This window comes from Oreochromis aureus, linkage group 7 (assembly GCF_013358895.1).
Source record: "Oreochromis aureus strain Israel breed Guangdong linkage group 7, ZZ_aureus, whole genome shotgun sequence".
Classification (NCBI taxonomy): Eukaryota; Metazoa; Chordata; class Actinopteri; order Cichliformes; family Cichlidae; genus Oreochromis; species Oreochromis aureus.
Window position 1 is genome coordinate 44,370,993 of NC_052948.1, and position 16,289 is coordinate 44,387,281.

The 16,289-nt window shown below is 39.3% G+C and overlaps 1 protein-coding gene across 1 annotated transcript; it reads right to left on the minus strand.

Annotated features, from left to right (window-relative positions):
• Positions 1-203: 203 nt before the first annotated feature.
• On the minus strand, positions 204-7,625 carry LOC120441210. The gene is made up of 3 exons (XM_039615438.1): positions 7,413-7,625; positions 3,252-3,392; positions 204-886 (listed from the first exon to the last, which is right to left on the minus strand). The coding sequence occupies exons 1-3, from the start codon at positions 7,480-7,482 to the stop codon at positions 699-701; spliced, it is 399 nt and encodes a 132-aa protein (XP_039471372.1). The 5' UTR covers positions 7,483-7,625; the 3' UTR covers positions 204-698.
• Between the last annotated feature and the right edge of the window lie 8,664 nt (positions 7,626-16,289).

Sequence of the window (16,289 nt, forward strand, 5' to 3'; positions counted from 1 at the left end):
TTGATGCGAGTTCAGACTATATGTACAAAAAAACGACCAAAATTCAAACCTATTTTCTTTTGAAAAATATCAAACATTTTAATATATTTTCCACAATATTACATGCTGTCACTGAACAATATATTCTTTTTTTTTTTTTTTACAAACATAGACAGAAGAACCACATGCAGTGTGCGTTCCCAAACTAATAATAATATTATAAAACAATTCAATATGAATAGCCTGTGAATTCATAGAGGACACCACACAAAAATGTTATCTTAAAAATGATAGTGAACACTTTAACCAAGGAAGGAAATGACTGTCTTCCTGTACAAGTGAATTCAACTGAAGTCAGTGTCTTACTGCTTTGCTCATACAAAGTGTCATTACTCACTTTATTTTTTCATGAAATGACAGTATAGCTGTGACAAGAGTAATGCTGTATGGCAACAAATCTTCCATAATATTCCATACTTTAAGGTACAGTAAGTGGGTGTGGACATAAATTCACTGATGGCTGCTTCACCATTATTTTTTATTTACAAGGTTATTTTTGCCACCCCTCTGACTGTAAGTCCAAGCAATGTGAACCCCACAATGTAAAGGTGCATACCAATAAAGCCATACTGAGCAAAAATCCCCCAATTCAGTTCTACACATGAGCAGCTACGAAAAGAGGCCACTGATTTTATGTTTCTCTTGAGAGTTATTTCACATCACAACCACATCCTTAGCAGTAAGAGGGTGAGCAGTGCACAGATATAGTGGAGTGTGCTGGGATGCCAGAAGGGGGTGCTGTTACATAGGTCTGAGTCACAGCAGTGGATTCGCACCCCTGGCAGTTCTTGTTGCTGGCAGTGTCTGGATGTAGCGCAACCACTTGTCAGGACGATACCCAGGGCCGCTGCAGGGACAGAAGGGAGAGACAGTCAGTCAGTCAGATAAGAGTGATTAGCTGGTGTTTGGCTCAGCAGGAAAAAAAAAGCAAAAGTAAGCATTAAATACTGCAAGTGTATAATGAGGAAGACATTTAGAGATCTCCACGGGATATGCTTACACAGCTGAGAAACGAATCCTCTGATAAAGAGTGTATTTTGTAGTCGTGAATAAAAACATCATCACAGTTTGGAATCTGGCATAGATGTAGTGTATTATTTGATAATAACTAAGAAAATACTTACGTTCTTAAATATGTACTAACATGCACAAAATGTCTGCCCCCAAATTCTTACTTTAACTAATTTAATAGCGTTACACAATTAAAATGTAAAATGTTACATTTGATGGAATCTGGTCAAGTGAAATTTACTTGACTCGTATTATATTGTCATGGTTCTTGGGTCGATGATCTAGTGCTTTGAGATTTGTGGATTCAAGATTTATTTTGAGGATTTAAGAAGTGATTTAAGTTAGAGGTCTATATTATTTCTTCCTTTGTTTTGTTTCTAGTTCTGTTCCTTGGTTGATGTTAGTACCTCTGTGTGTCTCTGTCTGGTCTCCCTCTTTACTTTTGTCAAGTTAGTCTTTCATCCCAGTTAGTCACGTCTCTGTGTTTGTTTACCATTTTGTCTGTGTCAAGTTTGTATGTCTTTGTCTCTGTCTCATTGTTATGTTTCCTGTTTTATTTTGACAGTCCCTGGTTTTGCTTCCTCCTATCTCAGATTCGGTTCAGCTGTGTCCCCTGGTGTCTCCACTTTGCCTTATTACTGCCTGTGTGTACTCAAGTGCTCCGTTTCTGTCATTTCCCTATTATGTTGTTGTCAATCCTCTGCATTTGGGTCCACTCCCAGCCCACCGCACAGCTATCCTGTGTCATATATTCAGTTTATACTGAGCACATTTTCCTTAAACATTAAATATTTGAACGAATAAGCCTTTGATTTTATATATTTCAGTTTCATTTTACTCACAGTTATTGCTCTATGTCTTTTGAAGGTGAAAAAAATTCTTTCTTGAATGCCTCAAACAAAAAATTGTAAGCTGTCAGGATTTTTGTTACTTGTAATCTGCTCAGGGACTTTATTTGGTATGCACTTCAACCACTTGACCTTGAGGGTCCCAAAGGTTTTTTTTAAGCATTTTATATATGTTTTTAATTCAAAAGGAATTGATGCATCTTTTTAGTTTGCTAGTTCTTCTGATCAGCAATGCATTTTCAGCATTTTTTTCATTTCCTCACTCACCACCTTCCTGATTAGCACCAGTCAACATCTCTTGACTTCCCCAGATGGCGAAGCAGTTGTTATTTATCTAAACGCAAACAGAGTGATCACATCTGAGATCAGCCGTGCCAGCATGAAAAGATTAACGTGGCTAATAGTCGATCTGCTGTTTAAATGATTGTTAAACTATCTTTGCATATGTTGAATGGTAATTAATAACAAGCATTACAGTGTCTCCTGAAAGTTGTGGCTTACAGTAAGCGAGCACTATCAAAATTTTGGCAACAATGGTGTTTTTTAACAGTTAAATTACCTCAGCGCTCATTTTAATATCACACAATTACAATATTGGATATTTTCCTCTTCTTTATTTCTGTTATAACTCAGAGGAAGGAACAACGAACTTGTTGGGGGTTAAGGGCAGATGTCTTGGGGATATGAGGATAAATGGCACCAAAAAAATCTAAGACTCTTACAGAACTTCAGGAGCATCTGTTTGATTTGCTTTGGACGGGGTCACAGGAAGATTAGCAGCCTGTCCAGCCACGTATTACTACCAAGACACAGCTACAAGATTCTGACAAAATGCCTGTCATACTGTGTCTGTCAGGCTGTCATCAGAGCTTGTCTGAGCTTGCTGTTTCTCTGAGCCAATGGAAAAAGGTGCCTCATCAGGCTTTTGGGTAGGAGAGGTTTCTTCAGATGTCAAGCAAAAAACAAAAAATCAAAAACGAAACAAAACAAAAAAGGTCTGGATTGCCCACACCTCCACGAATGTATCCATTTTACCATCAACATCCAGTTTGCCTTAACATGAAACAATGAATGAGTTACAATTTGGTCAGCAAAGCACACTACAGCAGAGTTATGTAACTATCCTCTGCGCTGGGACAAGTCGAATATTCACATCAGCGAACAAAGAACATTTACATGAAAGTATGATTAAAAACGATTACGCCAATGTCCAGCGGTACGCTAGAGTCAATTCGTCATGATTTTATAATCTGCTACTCCATAAATATTCTCCAAAGAAGTATCACACACAAGCGCATTAACTCACTGTGTTAAAGGATAAAGAGAAAAGGAAGATAATCATTAAGCACTCACTGCTCTCTGTCTTGATGCAGAAACGATGTTTGAAGCCTTTGTGAGAGTGGGGGCAGGTGATGACCTCTGGGTTGGAGCAGCCCACGTCAACGTACCTCTGGCCCTGGATGATGTTACAGCCATAGCACTGCAGACTATGGACTGCAAGGAAAGCATAGAACAATAAATACAGTGTTTGAGTGCTTTACTAGTATTTAGATTATGGGGGGAAAAAGTACAGATAGAAGAGATATTATTATGGAATTAAATTGCTTAGATGATGGAAGAGTGTATTAGTCTTATCAGCTCACACATATTGTGTGTGAGAACCCAATGTTTTTACTGGTAGACCTACTTAGCACCATCACCATATGCTCTTATTGTTATTTTTGTGGTTTCAAAATGTCACTTATATATAAAAGGGAAGATGTGAATAGATTTGAAAATAATATGCTTATCTGTCTAAATTATACTCCATCCAGTAAAATATACCTACAACACACGAGAGGCCTTCTGAAAACAAAGGGTATGGAAAAGAGTACAGAAGTGGAAGAAAGGTGGATAGTATTACTTTTCATGGCAGTTACTTGCATTTGTCAACCCTTTGATTATCATAACACAGTTTCATCCCTGAGAGAATTCGGATTTATGAATGTCTGACACATTTAACTTTGCTCTTGGTGCATGACGTCATTTGATTTCTTGGCTTCCTGTTGTTTACTAATTTATTATAAACTAAGTCCGCTGAGTTGGTTTGAATATTAGCTAAACATAACTGCCAGGCCTTTTCTTTTAAAGGCTGTTTAATGCTGAATGCATAAGAACCACCTTCAGTGTTAGCAGTGGTGATATTTTACTTTACTTAGCATCCAAATCTACACAAGTGACATCTTCACTGACTCTGATTTGTATGTTCTATCTTTATGGGAGTTGTAATGATGCATTTGCATTCATTTAAACTGAAAATGAGCACAATTTAAAGCAATCCTTCACTTCAAGCACTACCTAACATGTTATTTCATGAGATGCATGCGACCAAGATTCCTGCGTAACGCACCGACTCCACCACTCCACTGCTTGTGATCTCTTAGCCAAGTCTACCAATCAACTGAGTTAAAGTAGTGGAAGTTATAAGAAAGAAGGATCTGTTTGCTGTTTATTTTGCATTTTTAACTGGCACATAAGAATGAGAGATTTATGAGTAAACATAATCAGCTTTCAGAATGAGTTCATATACTGAGGGGTGGAGCTGGTGGGTGGGGCTGACTGAAGTGTAACATATGGCGAGGCCCTTTAGTTTTACACACACAGAAGTTACATCCGGTAACCTTTTGTGGGAACATTTCTCCACAGTTGTTGCTCCCACACTGACACATTTTAATACTGCAACCACCCATTTTAATAATTAAATTTTGTACTTTATCCATGATTAATAAGAAATTATTTTTTACAGCTATTGCAGATTTTTTTTTTTTTTTTTATCAACTGAGGGTTATATAAAAAATGCTCTGGCTCCACCAGCACTTATGTTACTAAAAGAGAAGCTGCCACTGATTTAATCGAGCTTATCCAGGATTCTGCTGCAAGGATATTAATGAAAATCAATAACAGGGAGCACAGTCCAGTCTTAGCAAAGCCACACTGACTCCCAGTATCCTATAGAACTGATTTTAGAATACTTGTACGTAAAATCTTTAATGGTCTTGGATCATCTTACACGTCTGACGCTTTACGTCCCAACTTGCCCTCCTAGATCCTCCTCTGTCAAATTGTTAGGTATCCAACTCTTCAAAGAGAAAAGTTTAAGCCCTAAACTCTGGATCAGCCTACCTCAAAATATTAGGGAGACAAACTCTATGGATATTTTCAAGAAACTCTTCTAAACACACCTTTTTAAATCTGGCATTTAACGACTGTCTCTTCTTAATAATAATACCACTCAACAGCCATGCCTTCAGTAATCTGGCAGATACAGAGTTTTTGGGGGCATGTCTATATTTATGACGGGTTGTTTATTTGTTAAAATGTCTTTTTTAATATTTAGACAGAGCCACCTATTTTTCTTCCATGTTTTTTATGCCTGTGAAGCCCTTTGGATTTCCATGTGTAATACTGGGCCATACAAATACATTTCAGTTGAACTGACTGCAATACAGTGGAATTTATAGAAGTATTTCTTTGAATAAATAAAGCTCCTCAAGGAATTCTTTCATCTTTAACGTCCTCCCTTTCCTGTGTAATTGTCTCTCATCTGAAATGCCTAACTCTTCTAAGAAAGTGAGGCTAAGCCTAACCAGAACAAATCCACCAGAGCTTAAAGGGATTGCCCATGAATTCAGACCCCTCACATACCTGCGCCTGACCTCCCAAATCCTGTACACACAAGATGGAAGATCAGCTTTGGCTGAAACCAATCCTCTCTCTTTATCTGTGCAGCCCTGTGGACTCAGAGTGGGCAGAGAGAGGACGCCAGCCTCTCGCTGCCCTGTGCCGTTAAATAGCCCACCGAAAGCTCTCATGGAGCTTTCAGGAGTAAACTAATCCCAGGCAAATGCTCTTACAAAAATCACTTTAGAAATCTGCTGGAATCAATGTAAAGCCTCGCAGGGACACAGAGCATGTGCCAGTCTGTAGGGGATGTGTCATATTCCCCTGTTGGTGGTAGTGAAAGCTCACATAAATACTGCAGTATTTCATTAGAGTGAGGTAATGGCTGTGGAAATGAAAGCAGTGAAATAGTCATTTACATCTGGCAAATAACCTGATTTAACTGTCCAATGTGCTGAGATGTTACACACAGCTCTCATGAAACATTAAAAAGCTGCCCTATATGAGCATTTGTCAGCATAATGAGGCCATATTAGAACGACATTCAGCTCCCACGATACGGTGCAGTTTATTATATGAGTATACACACGCTCCTCTCCCAGTATGCATTGCAAATGCTGATTAACTCTGAATCTTTTGTGACCCGAATCCAATTTTATTCATTCATTAGTTTCAAGCACATGCAAGCACCACATTTGTTATCTGTCATCATGTAAAAACTCAGCCATGTTGTTGCCATAGTATTACTATGAGCTTCATGGATTTTCAATAAGAATTAGTTTAATAAGAAAGAGACACAGGGATTAAATGCAGTAGAGACTATTGCCTCTCTGTCTCATTATGTGGAGTTGATTTTTCCCTTTCTCAGCAGCTCTGAGATAAAGGAGTGCTCAAAATGATCTTTTAACGTACCGTAAACACATTAAAAAGAACTAAGTGAAGGATGATGGCTATAGTCAAGCATTATACTACACAATAGGTGATAAATGGTGTGCTTTTGTGGTTTTATATTCCAGAAATGCAATCATTTATAAGTGGAAGTGTGCATATGCATTTGTTTTGACATATCTGTGGATTGTTCGATAAACAACAAATCAATAATCTGCACAGGAGGTGAATTCAGCCCTGCGTCTGAAGTTGATAGCGGGGTACGTCTCACTTGGATAAAACAAAGCAAAATGACATTTTCTGTTTGCCTGGCAGTCACTGACACAAAGGTTATTGCCAAACTGAGCCAGGTCAATTGCTATTGCTCTACAGGGAAATTCATTTTGCCTTTTATGGATATTACCTATTGTTTGGAGGCATAGATTTTAACTCCCAGGTCAATTACGAGCAGAACAAAGCTATATTAACTGGAATGAGCTCCAAACACACTTGTTCACCGTATTAATGTGAGGCACTCTGCTTTTGGTCTAAATTTTGATCGAGTTGTTTGTTTTACTATTATTACTGTTTGTGTTATTTTAGTGTTTTGCAGATGCATACAATTAATGTTAACAATACTTTTGCTGCATTTATTATATCCTGCAGTATATATATATATATATATAGATTTTTTTTCTATCAGTGGCAATCATGCTATTAATTACTTTGTCTGGAAAAGACTGTTTTAAGTGAAGATTATTGTATCTTCACTTAAAACAGTGAAGATACTAATAGGGCTCAGGGCATGCCCCCCCAACACACACACACACACACACACACACACACACACACACACACACACTCCCACCACTGCCACTTCTATCTCAACCCACAGACACAAACATACATACATTGCTCATTTGTTCCTTTGCTCTGAAAAAACACCCACAACACATATTTTCATACCGAAGAACACATCCTACCTACCTCGTGCAAAGCAGAGTGTCCAAACCAATATAAATCCAAACCCATACACCAGCCAGGTATGTAAAGTCATGGATGCAGCACAGTAATGACAGTCAGTGGTCTGTGCTGAAGGACAGGTAGGCACAGATTTTCCCTGCTCTCATCTAATACTCTACCAAACCAGGCACAGAGAGAAATCTAGCAAAGATCCCACTTTCCAAACACTGAGCAGCCCTGCTGTCTCTCTCCACCCCTGCCTCAGCGAAGCTCGCGCAGCGTGTGAGCGAACTGCCAGTGAGAGTCCAGTGAGAAAGGGAGCCAACCATCCAGGGAGTCAAGTCAGCTCAGCAGCCAGTCAGGCAAAGAGACAAAGGAGAGGAAGATGATTGAATGAATTAGCTAGACAAACCAGTGCCTCCTTCAGCGAGCGCCTCGTGTCCTGAGAAGCAGGAGCTGGCAAAACTTTGAGCACAAAAAGGAAAAAAACATCTCATCTCTCATGTCAGCTCCTGAAGAAAGCAAATGAGCACACAGATGAACAGTGAAGCATCGAGTGTGGTCCTTTTCCAGTTGGGCCAAGCACATCAGTCAGGATTAATTCCTGATTGATAATCCATTGCTCCTAATAATAGCTCTATCACAATGTGTTAAAAGCCCAGCAGCTAAATGAGATGGCACGCAGGGGTCCTGGGTTGATGTGGGTCTAAGTGTGCATGTGTGTGTCTCTCAGAGAGGGAGCAATGCCAGAGGACTTGCAAACACACTTTCCCAATTGGGCAGGTTATCTGAGCTTGGTGTATCACTGCACTTGCACACTGTGGAGAAAATTCTATCTAATCAAGAATTAAAGACTAAATCCTTTCTTAGAGACTGTAATACCAGCGGATAAGGCAGGCTTTGTGGTAAGCCCTCATCCCCTCCCCACCCAAAGCTACATATGGTCTGGCCTGATAGATGGCTGCCAATGATTGCTATCATTCATATTAAGACATATTGACAGAGTCAAATCCAGACTTTGCCACATATGTTTGTATGTTTTCAACACAGAGGAATGCAGATACGGAATAACTTCATTAGAGAGCACATTTAGAAATTAAATAGATAATCATGTCCTGCAGTTCTTCTCTTGTGTTTTGTGTTACACTTGTGCGCATGTGCCTCTTGTTATTAGTGCAGCAGCGTGTGAGTTGCCTCACTTTTTTGTGTTTTTATCCATGAGTCATTGTTTGTGAGCGTGTGAGAGAACGACAAGCAGAGCAAGGACAAAAAAAGTGCGAGCAGTGTCTGCGCGAGGCATTAGTGAGGTAGAAAGGTTTATGTGGACGGTTGTTGTGGGCCTAAGGAGAATATATCCATGTGGGGAGAGAATACACATTATTCAGCTAACTGTGGAAGTAATACTGCCCATGCTTGCACACATGGAAACACACGCGCAGCTCAGCGTGCCATGGTTCTGATTCGTCATGGTCAGGGCTGATGAATCTGTAATGTGAAATTTTCTTCCACGTCTTACCAAAGCAAATAAAAGAGCAGTGCTTGTGAAAGTCCCCGTGCTGATGCGCACATGCCGTTTTAGTCACAACCTTTTTCTTCTCTCACCATCTCACAGCCCTTATTCATTTACATTCTGCTGAGCTGCTTGAGTCTTTGAGTGATAAAGCCATGAAAAAGAGAGTGAGAGAAGGATCGACTCCGAGGGGGGAAGAGGAGGTCCAGCAGTACAATGATGAAAGTAAGTCTTTCCCAAGCCGCTTCTGATACACAATAGCCGCTTAAAATACCCTTGAAGTCCCTGCTGGTGGCTAGTTTAGAGTGACAGTGACAAGAATAGGGAAGACTACATGGCTTTAAATTCTTGATGAAATTGCAATTAAGACACCAGAGGAAGAACTGAGCCCAAGGCTGTGCAAGCAGCAACTTAAACACACATTGTGGAGGAGATGAAACTGAAAATGCCCATTAAATCCTAACCGCAGCCTCGTGGGTTCTCTGCTGTGTTAATGAGCAGTAATCCAGTGTTTGATCACATTGCTTCACAACATGTAAGGACACTCTGGGGGGGCTTATGCAGAGCAAAATCAAAACAAAACTCTAGAAGCTGCATGAGAAACAGTGAGGTCTGAGGTCGTCTCAGGAACCACCAGTTTGCCTGGTTGTAGAAATTCTCACGGGTCTCTTTTTCTCCCCTTTAGGGAGCATTTTTGTGCATTTGTGACATGTCCTGTGATTACTGGTTTAATGCTGGCACCAGCTGTAAGATTAACTGGGGGAGCCCAGAAGGGGAAGCTGCCTTTTAGTGCCCAAAATATAAAAGTAATTGAAAGTTTGACCGATTGTACATACCTCTGCAGTTTTACACTGAAGGCAGTGAAAAGCCGGATTCTCCTTATACAGCAAAGGAGATCTCTAAGCAAAAGGCTTAGGTTCAGCTGGAGGTACGTAAGGGCTTCTGCGTTTTGATTTATTGCTCTGAAACAGCTCAAATCGTTCTTATGGATTTATGTGCATTTCCTCTTGAGTCTTTGCAGTTAAAATGAAACATTTTTTCCCTGTTTCTCATGAAATAGTACTTCATGCATGTGCTGTAATGTATAAAAAGCATGCTTCCAAAAGTTGCAGAGTTAAAAGGTATATCTAAATAAAAAAGTTTGCAGAGACAACATATCAGAGGTTTGAATTTGAAAGTTGAAACAGGGGCATGTTTACCACCGCGTTGCATCACTTCTTGTTTTACCAACACTCTAAGCGTTTGAGAAATGAGGAAGCCAATTACTGTATTTTCCAAAATGTTTTTCCCCACATTTATTCATGAGGTAAGATTTCAGCTGCTAAGAGTTCAGGGCTTCCTGTGTCAACTTTGCTGTGTCAGAATGAACCAGATGTTCTGAATGGTCAGCAGGTAGCTCAGTTTAGCAGCTAGAATCCTTAAAGACATTTTGGAATAAGCAATGACTTCATGTTCTCTAAGGCACCTTCATAGCATTCCAGACACTGGTTTACACTGTGCACTGGTAATAAGCCAGACGATCCTTCTCCCATTTGGCTCAGTGGATGCCACATCTCTAATTTCTTTTTAAATTTCTTCATCTGTAAGACCGCCGAACCCTTTTCCATTTTCCCTCAGTCCTTAAATAAGCAGCATTTCCGGATCTTGCTTGTATTTGTTTTTTTTTTTGTCGCATGGTAACCTAATGGTTTCCAGAAGTGCTTCTGAGCAGTGAATTACACCACAGAGTCAGTCTGCTTTTCTAAATCCCCAAAACACCAAATTCTCAACATCCTAAACTTTTTTTTTTCTTAATTGTCACTGTTTTGGCATCAGTTTCCAACCTAGACACATTTCCCAGGCCCCATTGAGCATTTTTACAAAACTCTAAAGACCTTAACAGTCACCAGAACACATTCTTCACAGTGATTCACCACCGGAGGCAGATGTTAAAACACGTTTCCAGAAAATGAAATCATCAAAACTCTCAACACAATCAGAAAAGAGTTCACCACTTTGTCAAAGCTCCACACTTCTCTTGCAAAATGAAACATAGCACTTAAAAACACGCTCTCCCATCTGAAAAACAATTCCTTCCGCTAAAACATTGTATGTACACACAGCCATACAATGCTTATGCTTTACAGACCATCAAATAAACATGATAATGATGCTGTGTCACAGTTTCAATTTTATTTGTATTTATTTATTTAAAAATAAAATTCATAAAAGATCCTGAATAGCTTTCACAGTACTACATCACCTATTTTAAGTAATAAATAGCAAAACTAATCATTTCGCCTACATAATGCATGGACAATGAGAAACACTATAAAGAAAAAACAGTGTGCAGATGCAAAAAGGTAACAAAGGTACTACAAAAAGAGCAAATTTGCCTTCTGCTCTCTCCGAGGCCTCCTCTTAACCTTCCTCTGTGTTCTTGCTGCACCATCGTCTTGCCTAACACCTGTACAAGTCAGTCGAAGTTGCTTGAGGGCTGTTTCATACACTGATGCAGGATTAAATTGTTATTCCAGTTGAGTTATCAATACAAAGTGTGCTAAATGCTTAAATGATGCAAATTGTGTTGAGAGATTTCCAAAACCGATTTCAAATTACATTTGGATGAGACCGATGGAACTGTGCTCAGAGTTCAGCAGTTTGAAGTCACGTTGTTGACACACAAGCTTCATGATATTAGAAATGTCTGCATAGTTCTATTTTTTTGGGGTATAAAATGAGGAAAAACTGTAAACACAGCATGAGACGTATAGTTAGTCCAATGAGCTGTATCGTACACGTAAAGCATAAATGTTTATCATATCGTTTGTTCTTTGTTTGAGTTTCTTTTGTGAATAAAACAAGTAGGACACATTGAACAACCTACCTCAGTAGAGATCCTCTGTTGCTGCCATAATCTTTGCTATTTACTGTATAGTCATGTTGCAGGAGATCCAGGAAGGCGAGGGGGTTGCGTTCAATCCCTGATTTGTTCCATATTTTGCAACTTGTGTAGAATTGCCAGACAGCCTCATGAGGCTGGAAAAACCCACCCGTACAATTTTCTGATGTAGCATGTAATGAAACCTCAGTAGAGTCATTGCTTTGTGTCTTGCGCGTGATGGTGCTGTATGGTTTCGAGCATAAATAAAAGTGTTTTGATCCGATTGTGAGATATTGCCACAAGAGAACGAGGTTTAGTGAGAGTTCTGAGAAAAGACTGAGCGGTTTCAAGAAGTGTAATGCAAACACAAGCTTAGTTTTGGGCCTTGAGCCTCACATAAAGAGCTTTCTCTCTGGATTCTCTGAATCTTTTAATAATATTACAGTAGATGATGACATGCCTAAATTCTTTGCAATCCTACGTTTAGAAAAGTTATTCTTAAATTGGTGAACCTTTTATCTTCTCTGTCTTTTACAAAGTGGCGAGCCCCTGCCCATTTTTACATCTGATAGGATCAGTTTCTCCGACACGCTTTTAAAAAAAACACCTAACCTAAAGAGCTTTTTATTACATCAATACACAGCATTGCATAGTTCTGAAAACATGCTGCTAGTGCCAAATTCAAAGTTAAGACATATTATTAAAAAACAGGCCAAATATAAAAGTTCCATTTCAACATTTCAAAGTGTCTTTGTGTTTTATTTTCAGTTGAATTTGATCAAAAACCACGAAACATTTCAAAATTCAAAATCACCTATTGAGAGTTGATCTCAGAGGTTACAATGTCTATCATGATGGTTTAAGTCGGGGTCCAGAGAAATCACCAGGTTAACATACTTGTAAGTCTACTCGAGCATGTGAGTGCTGCTCCTCTGAGCGTCTTATCAGCCTGTGGCACTAAGCGTGGCAGGGTCCAGTCAGTGGCCAGATATTTTGTGCATGGCTGCTCTGTCTTCTTGCCCAGGAGCTTGGGGGGGTGGGGGTGGCAGTTAAAGCCCAGGGCCCTCTCGCCATCTGCTGCTCTCACTATAGGGGTAGGAGAATTACACTCACTGTGCAGAACATCCTCTCTGCTCGGGCTCTGAGACTTATCTACCTCACCAGGTTATTCACATCAGCATGATTCACTCTGCCTGTTGGCATGTTGAGCAGAACGTATAAATAAGAACTACAGAGATAATAAATAAATAAATATACAACTTAAATACACGTCCAAATGTTTGAGGTCTTGTTCTTCATATTTTCCAAACTGCTGTACTTGACTGATTTTAAAATTATGGTAATGGAAAGTTTTCTTTAAGGGCTGAAAGAATTTGCTGTAATAATAATAATAATACTATAAAAAAATGCATTTTTTAGGTCATCACTCAGTGTAATTCTTGCATTTGACAACTTGGATATAATTTTCTTTCATGAAACAAAAATCCAAAGCAGATATTTCCTCCCATACGGCCATTTAAAACTATCTGAGGAGCTGTTATCAGATTTCCGAGATTAATGTGCCCCTTGGATGTACAGCGTCTGGCATGAAAAATCAAACCAGTGTTTGAAGGCTTGCTGCAGGGATTTGAATGCCTGATATGCTACAGTGCATCAGTCGCAACACTAATTGGATGTTTGGACTATTTTTAAAAGGTCCACTGAACCCACGGCCAGCTTTTTGAAGAGCGCCGTGATAAATTATTGAGTCGACACAGATATGGAAGAATATTTCACTGCTACCCCCATTTAAAAGCTAAGCTTTACGAACCATAAGCTCAATAATCTCTTAATTTAAACATTCCCCTCAATCTCCGAGGCTTAGAGGCAGCATCTGCCACGCACAGAAACATCTTTAGAAAAATCCAACCTGACACATGTTGACATCTGTTTCCTTAATGACTTTCATTCAGCGTTCACTCGCTCACAGACTGAATGGCAGACGAGTGTATTTGTGCACTCACTAAAACACACACTGCAGAGTTTTTAGAGGTTTTAGCTTCTATGCAAAGTCTCCTCCAACCAAAAATACATCTGCAGTTTAAAGATCTTATGATCACACTTAGAGAAAGATGGGATGTTCTGCAGCCACGTCCCCAACAGGAAAATTAAAACATGCTACTGTAGCTTTGTTTTTTTTTCTCTGTAGCCCAAGATACCCATCAACAAAAACATTAAAAGCCCTGCCTGATGAATAATAAATAACCCCAGAAAAGAAACTGCCCGAGTCACATGATGTGGAGATGAAGCAGTGATTCAGGAGGGCTCTGCAAAGTAGGAAAACTGAGAGTTAAGACACTGCCAAGAGCTTTGGAGGCTGACCCGAAGGCACGCTGATGCCAAAATCCCGGTTTTATTTGAATGCCTAGTTGAAACCACCACAACTTTCCCGCTGCTGCCAGCTTCATATCTTAATCCCCCTGAGGCTTTATCACTTAAATCACCCATAAGGACAAAAGCGGAATCCTATCCTGGCGACTCGCTGCACCTATTGCCTGTGTGCAAGCCCCACAGCCCTCTCAGCTCCCTGAACAGATTTGGGTGCAGGCCACCAAAGTCAGGCTATGTCTGTGTGTGTGAATGGCATTAGCTCCAGGCTGTTGCCATGGTGTTGACTTATTTACTGTACATCAGCCCACTGACTTCAAGCAGCACAGTACATATTTTTTTTTTTTTTTTTTTTTTGGCTGTCAGTGTCAGTGTTATCATCCAAAGGACACATTTCCACTGGGTGATTTAAAAAATTCAACTGTGGCTGGCTGTGAACAAGTGAAGTTTATGAGCAGGGGCACAATGTGCTCTGAGCTGGAGATACACCGACCCAACAGAAAACGTGTTGTTAGTTTTAATTCATGATATACTTATAATAAAAAGAGTTCCCTTGAGAGGGAAACAAAAAAGTAGTTTAACAAAAAGGTGTGAAAAAGCACAAGGGAGTGATTGTGAACGGACAGCATGACTACAACATGACAGTTGGGGGGTGGGGAGGTGATATCTTGGGCAGCTGTTTTCTTGAGCAACACCACGACTTGCATTTTAATGAAACCACAAAGGACATTTTATTTTGTGCAAAAATCAATACATGGATGCGTGGATTACAGGAGACTACCAGAGGCAAATATTGCCAAAATGTCTTATGCGAAACCATTTTAGCCTAAAATGAAATAAGACCACAAGACAAGAAATAAAAAAAGCTCAGATTTGATCCTAATATTTGATCCCTTCATTCATCCGGTTGTGTAAGATTAATTTGAATTTCAAAGATTTGTGGGGAATGTGTTCTATATATCTTTGACACGGCGCATTTAAAGAGTAGAGGGAGCACTCTGTTTAGTAATACCATCAATGATAGTGTTATAACCAATGATTAAAATGCTTTTTTTCTGCTTAATGTGCTCATAAGGTGGCATTTAAAAAGCATAATCCTAAATTTAGCACTGCACGTAATTAATGCGGAAACTTAGAGATTCTGTCCCCCAAGCCTGTGTTTGTGCCAGCAACTAAAATCTGTTTTTTTGGAGCATATTTCAGGATGACGGTTGTATATAGGACAGTTGTGGCGTGGATGGGTAGACTTTCCCTGCCAAAATGTGCTGTGCACTCACAAAAAGTTATGCAACTGAAAGAATTTGTCTTCCACGAGTTTTTGAGTCATGTAAAAACACAGTCATCAGAATGAAATCATATTTGGGTAACGCTCTTTTGCATGCTTGAAGAATATTTTTTATCTCTTTAGTTGTTTCCTGGGGCTAAGCTATACCCAGCACCAAGCCAAAAAAAAGAAAAGAAAAAAAGAACACAGCTTTGTTACTTTGATTTTTTTATCAGTCAGATAAGAGAGATTATATTTGCGAAAATGTGCAACCCTAGTGATCTTAATGTGAATTTGCCGGATACACTGAAGCTGCAAGACATGGGAACTGTCTGTGACTGTGAATAATACATCGTAGAGATTCAAACTATGACTCAGCAATGAGACATCTGTGCCAGCTTTTATATGTATATAGAAACACTAAAACAATAGGGCAAATGGGTGAGGATGCTTCGTATCAAAAAGTAATGAAAAGCAGCGTTCCTGTTTGGTTCCATTTGTACAATACACTGATTAAAATAGATGAATACATTAAGAAATGAATGTTACCCCACCATTGTGAGAGGCCAAGTGGCAAACGTTGCGCTGCTTTTAACAGAATTTAAATAGTCTGGCAATATATATATATATAAAAAGTGAAATCTTGGGTGCATGCATATAAAGATTAACCCAGAGAGCTCAAAATCTGCACACCAGCATTCAGATTAATCTTTAAAAGCGTTCAGATTTTAAACTATATAAGTGCTTTCTTTAAAAAAAATCCAATCTAACTTTTAGGGTGAGTGAACAAATTAATTCTAGAAATTTAAGAAACGTAATCACAGACTTATTCAAACAGTCTTTAAATAATGAATGTAAATGAAATATTGTTGTGGTGGAAAAAAAGCTTCTAACGCG

Bases quoted from the DNA above. Each gene is read 5' to 3' on its own strand.
- LOC120441210 (XM_039615438.1), bottom strand. From the start codon at position 7,482: ATGACTTTACATACCTGGCTGGTGTATGGGTTTGGATTTATATTGGTT. The intron at 3,393-7,412 runs GTAGGTAGGATG...CTTTCCTTGCAG, and splicing joins GACACTCTGCTTTGCACGAG to TCCATAGTCTGCAGTGCTAT. The intron at 887-3,251 runs GTGAGTGCTTAA...CTGTCCCTGCAG, and splicing joins CTGCATCAAGACAGAGAGCA to CGGCCCTGGGTATCGTCCTG.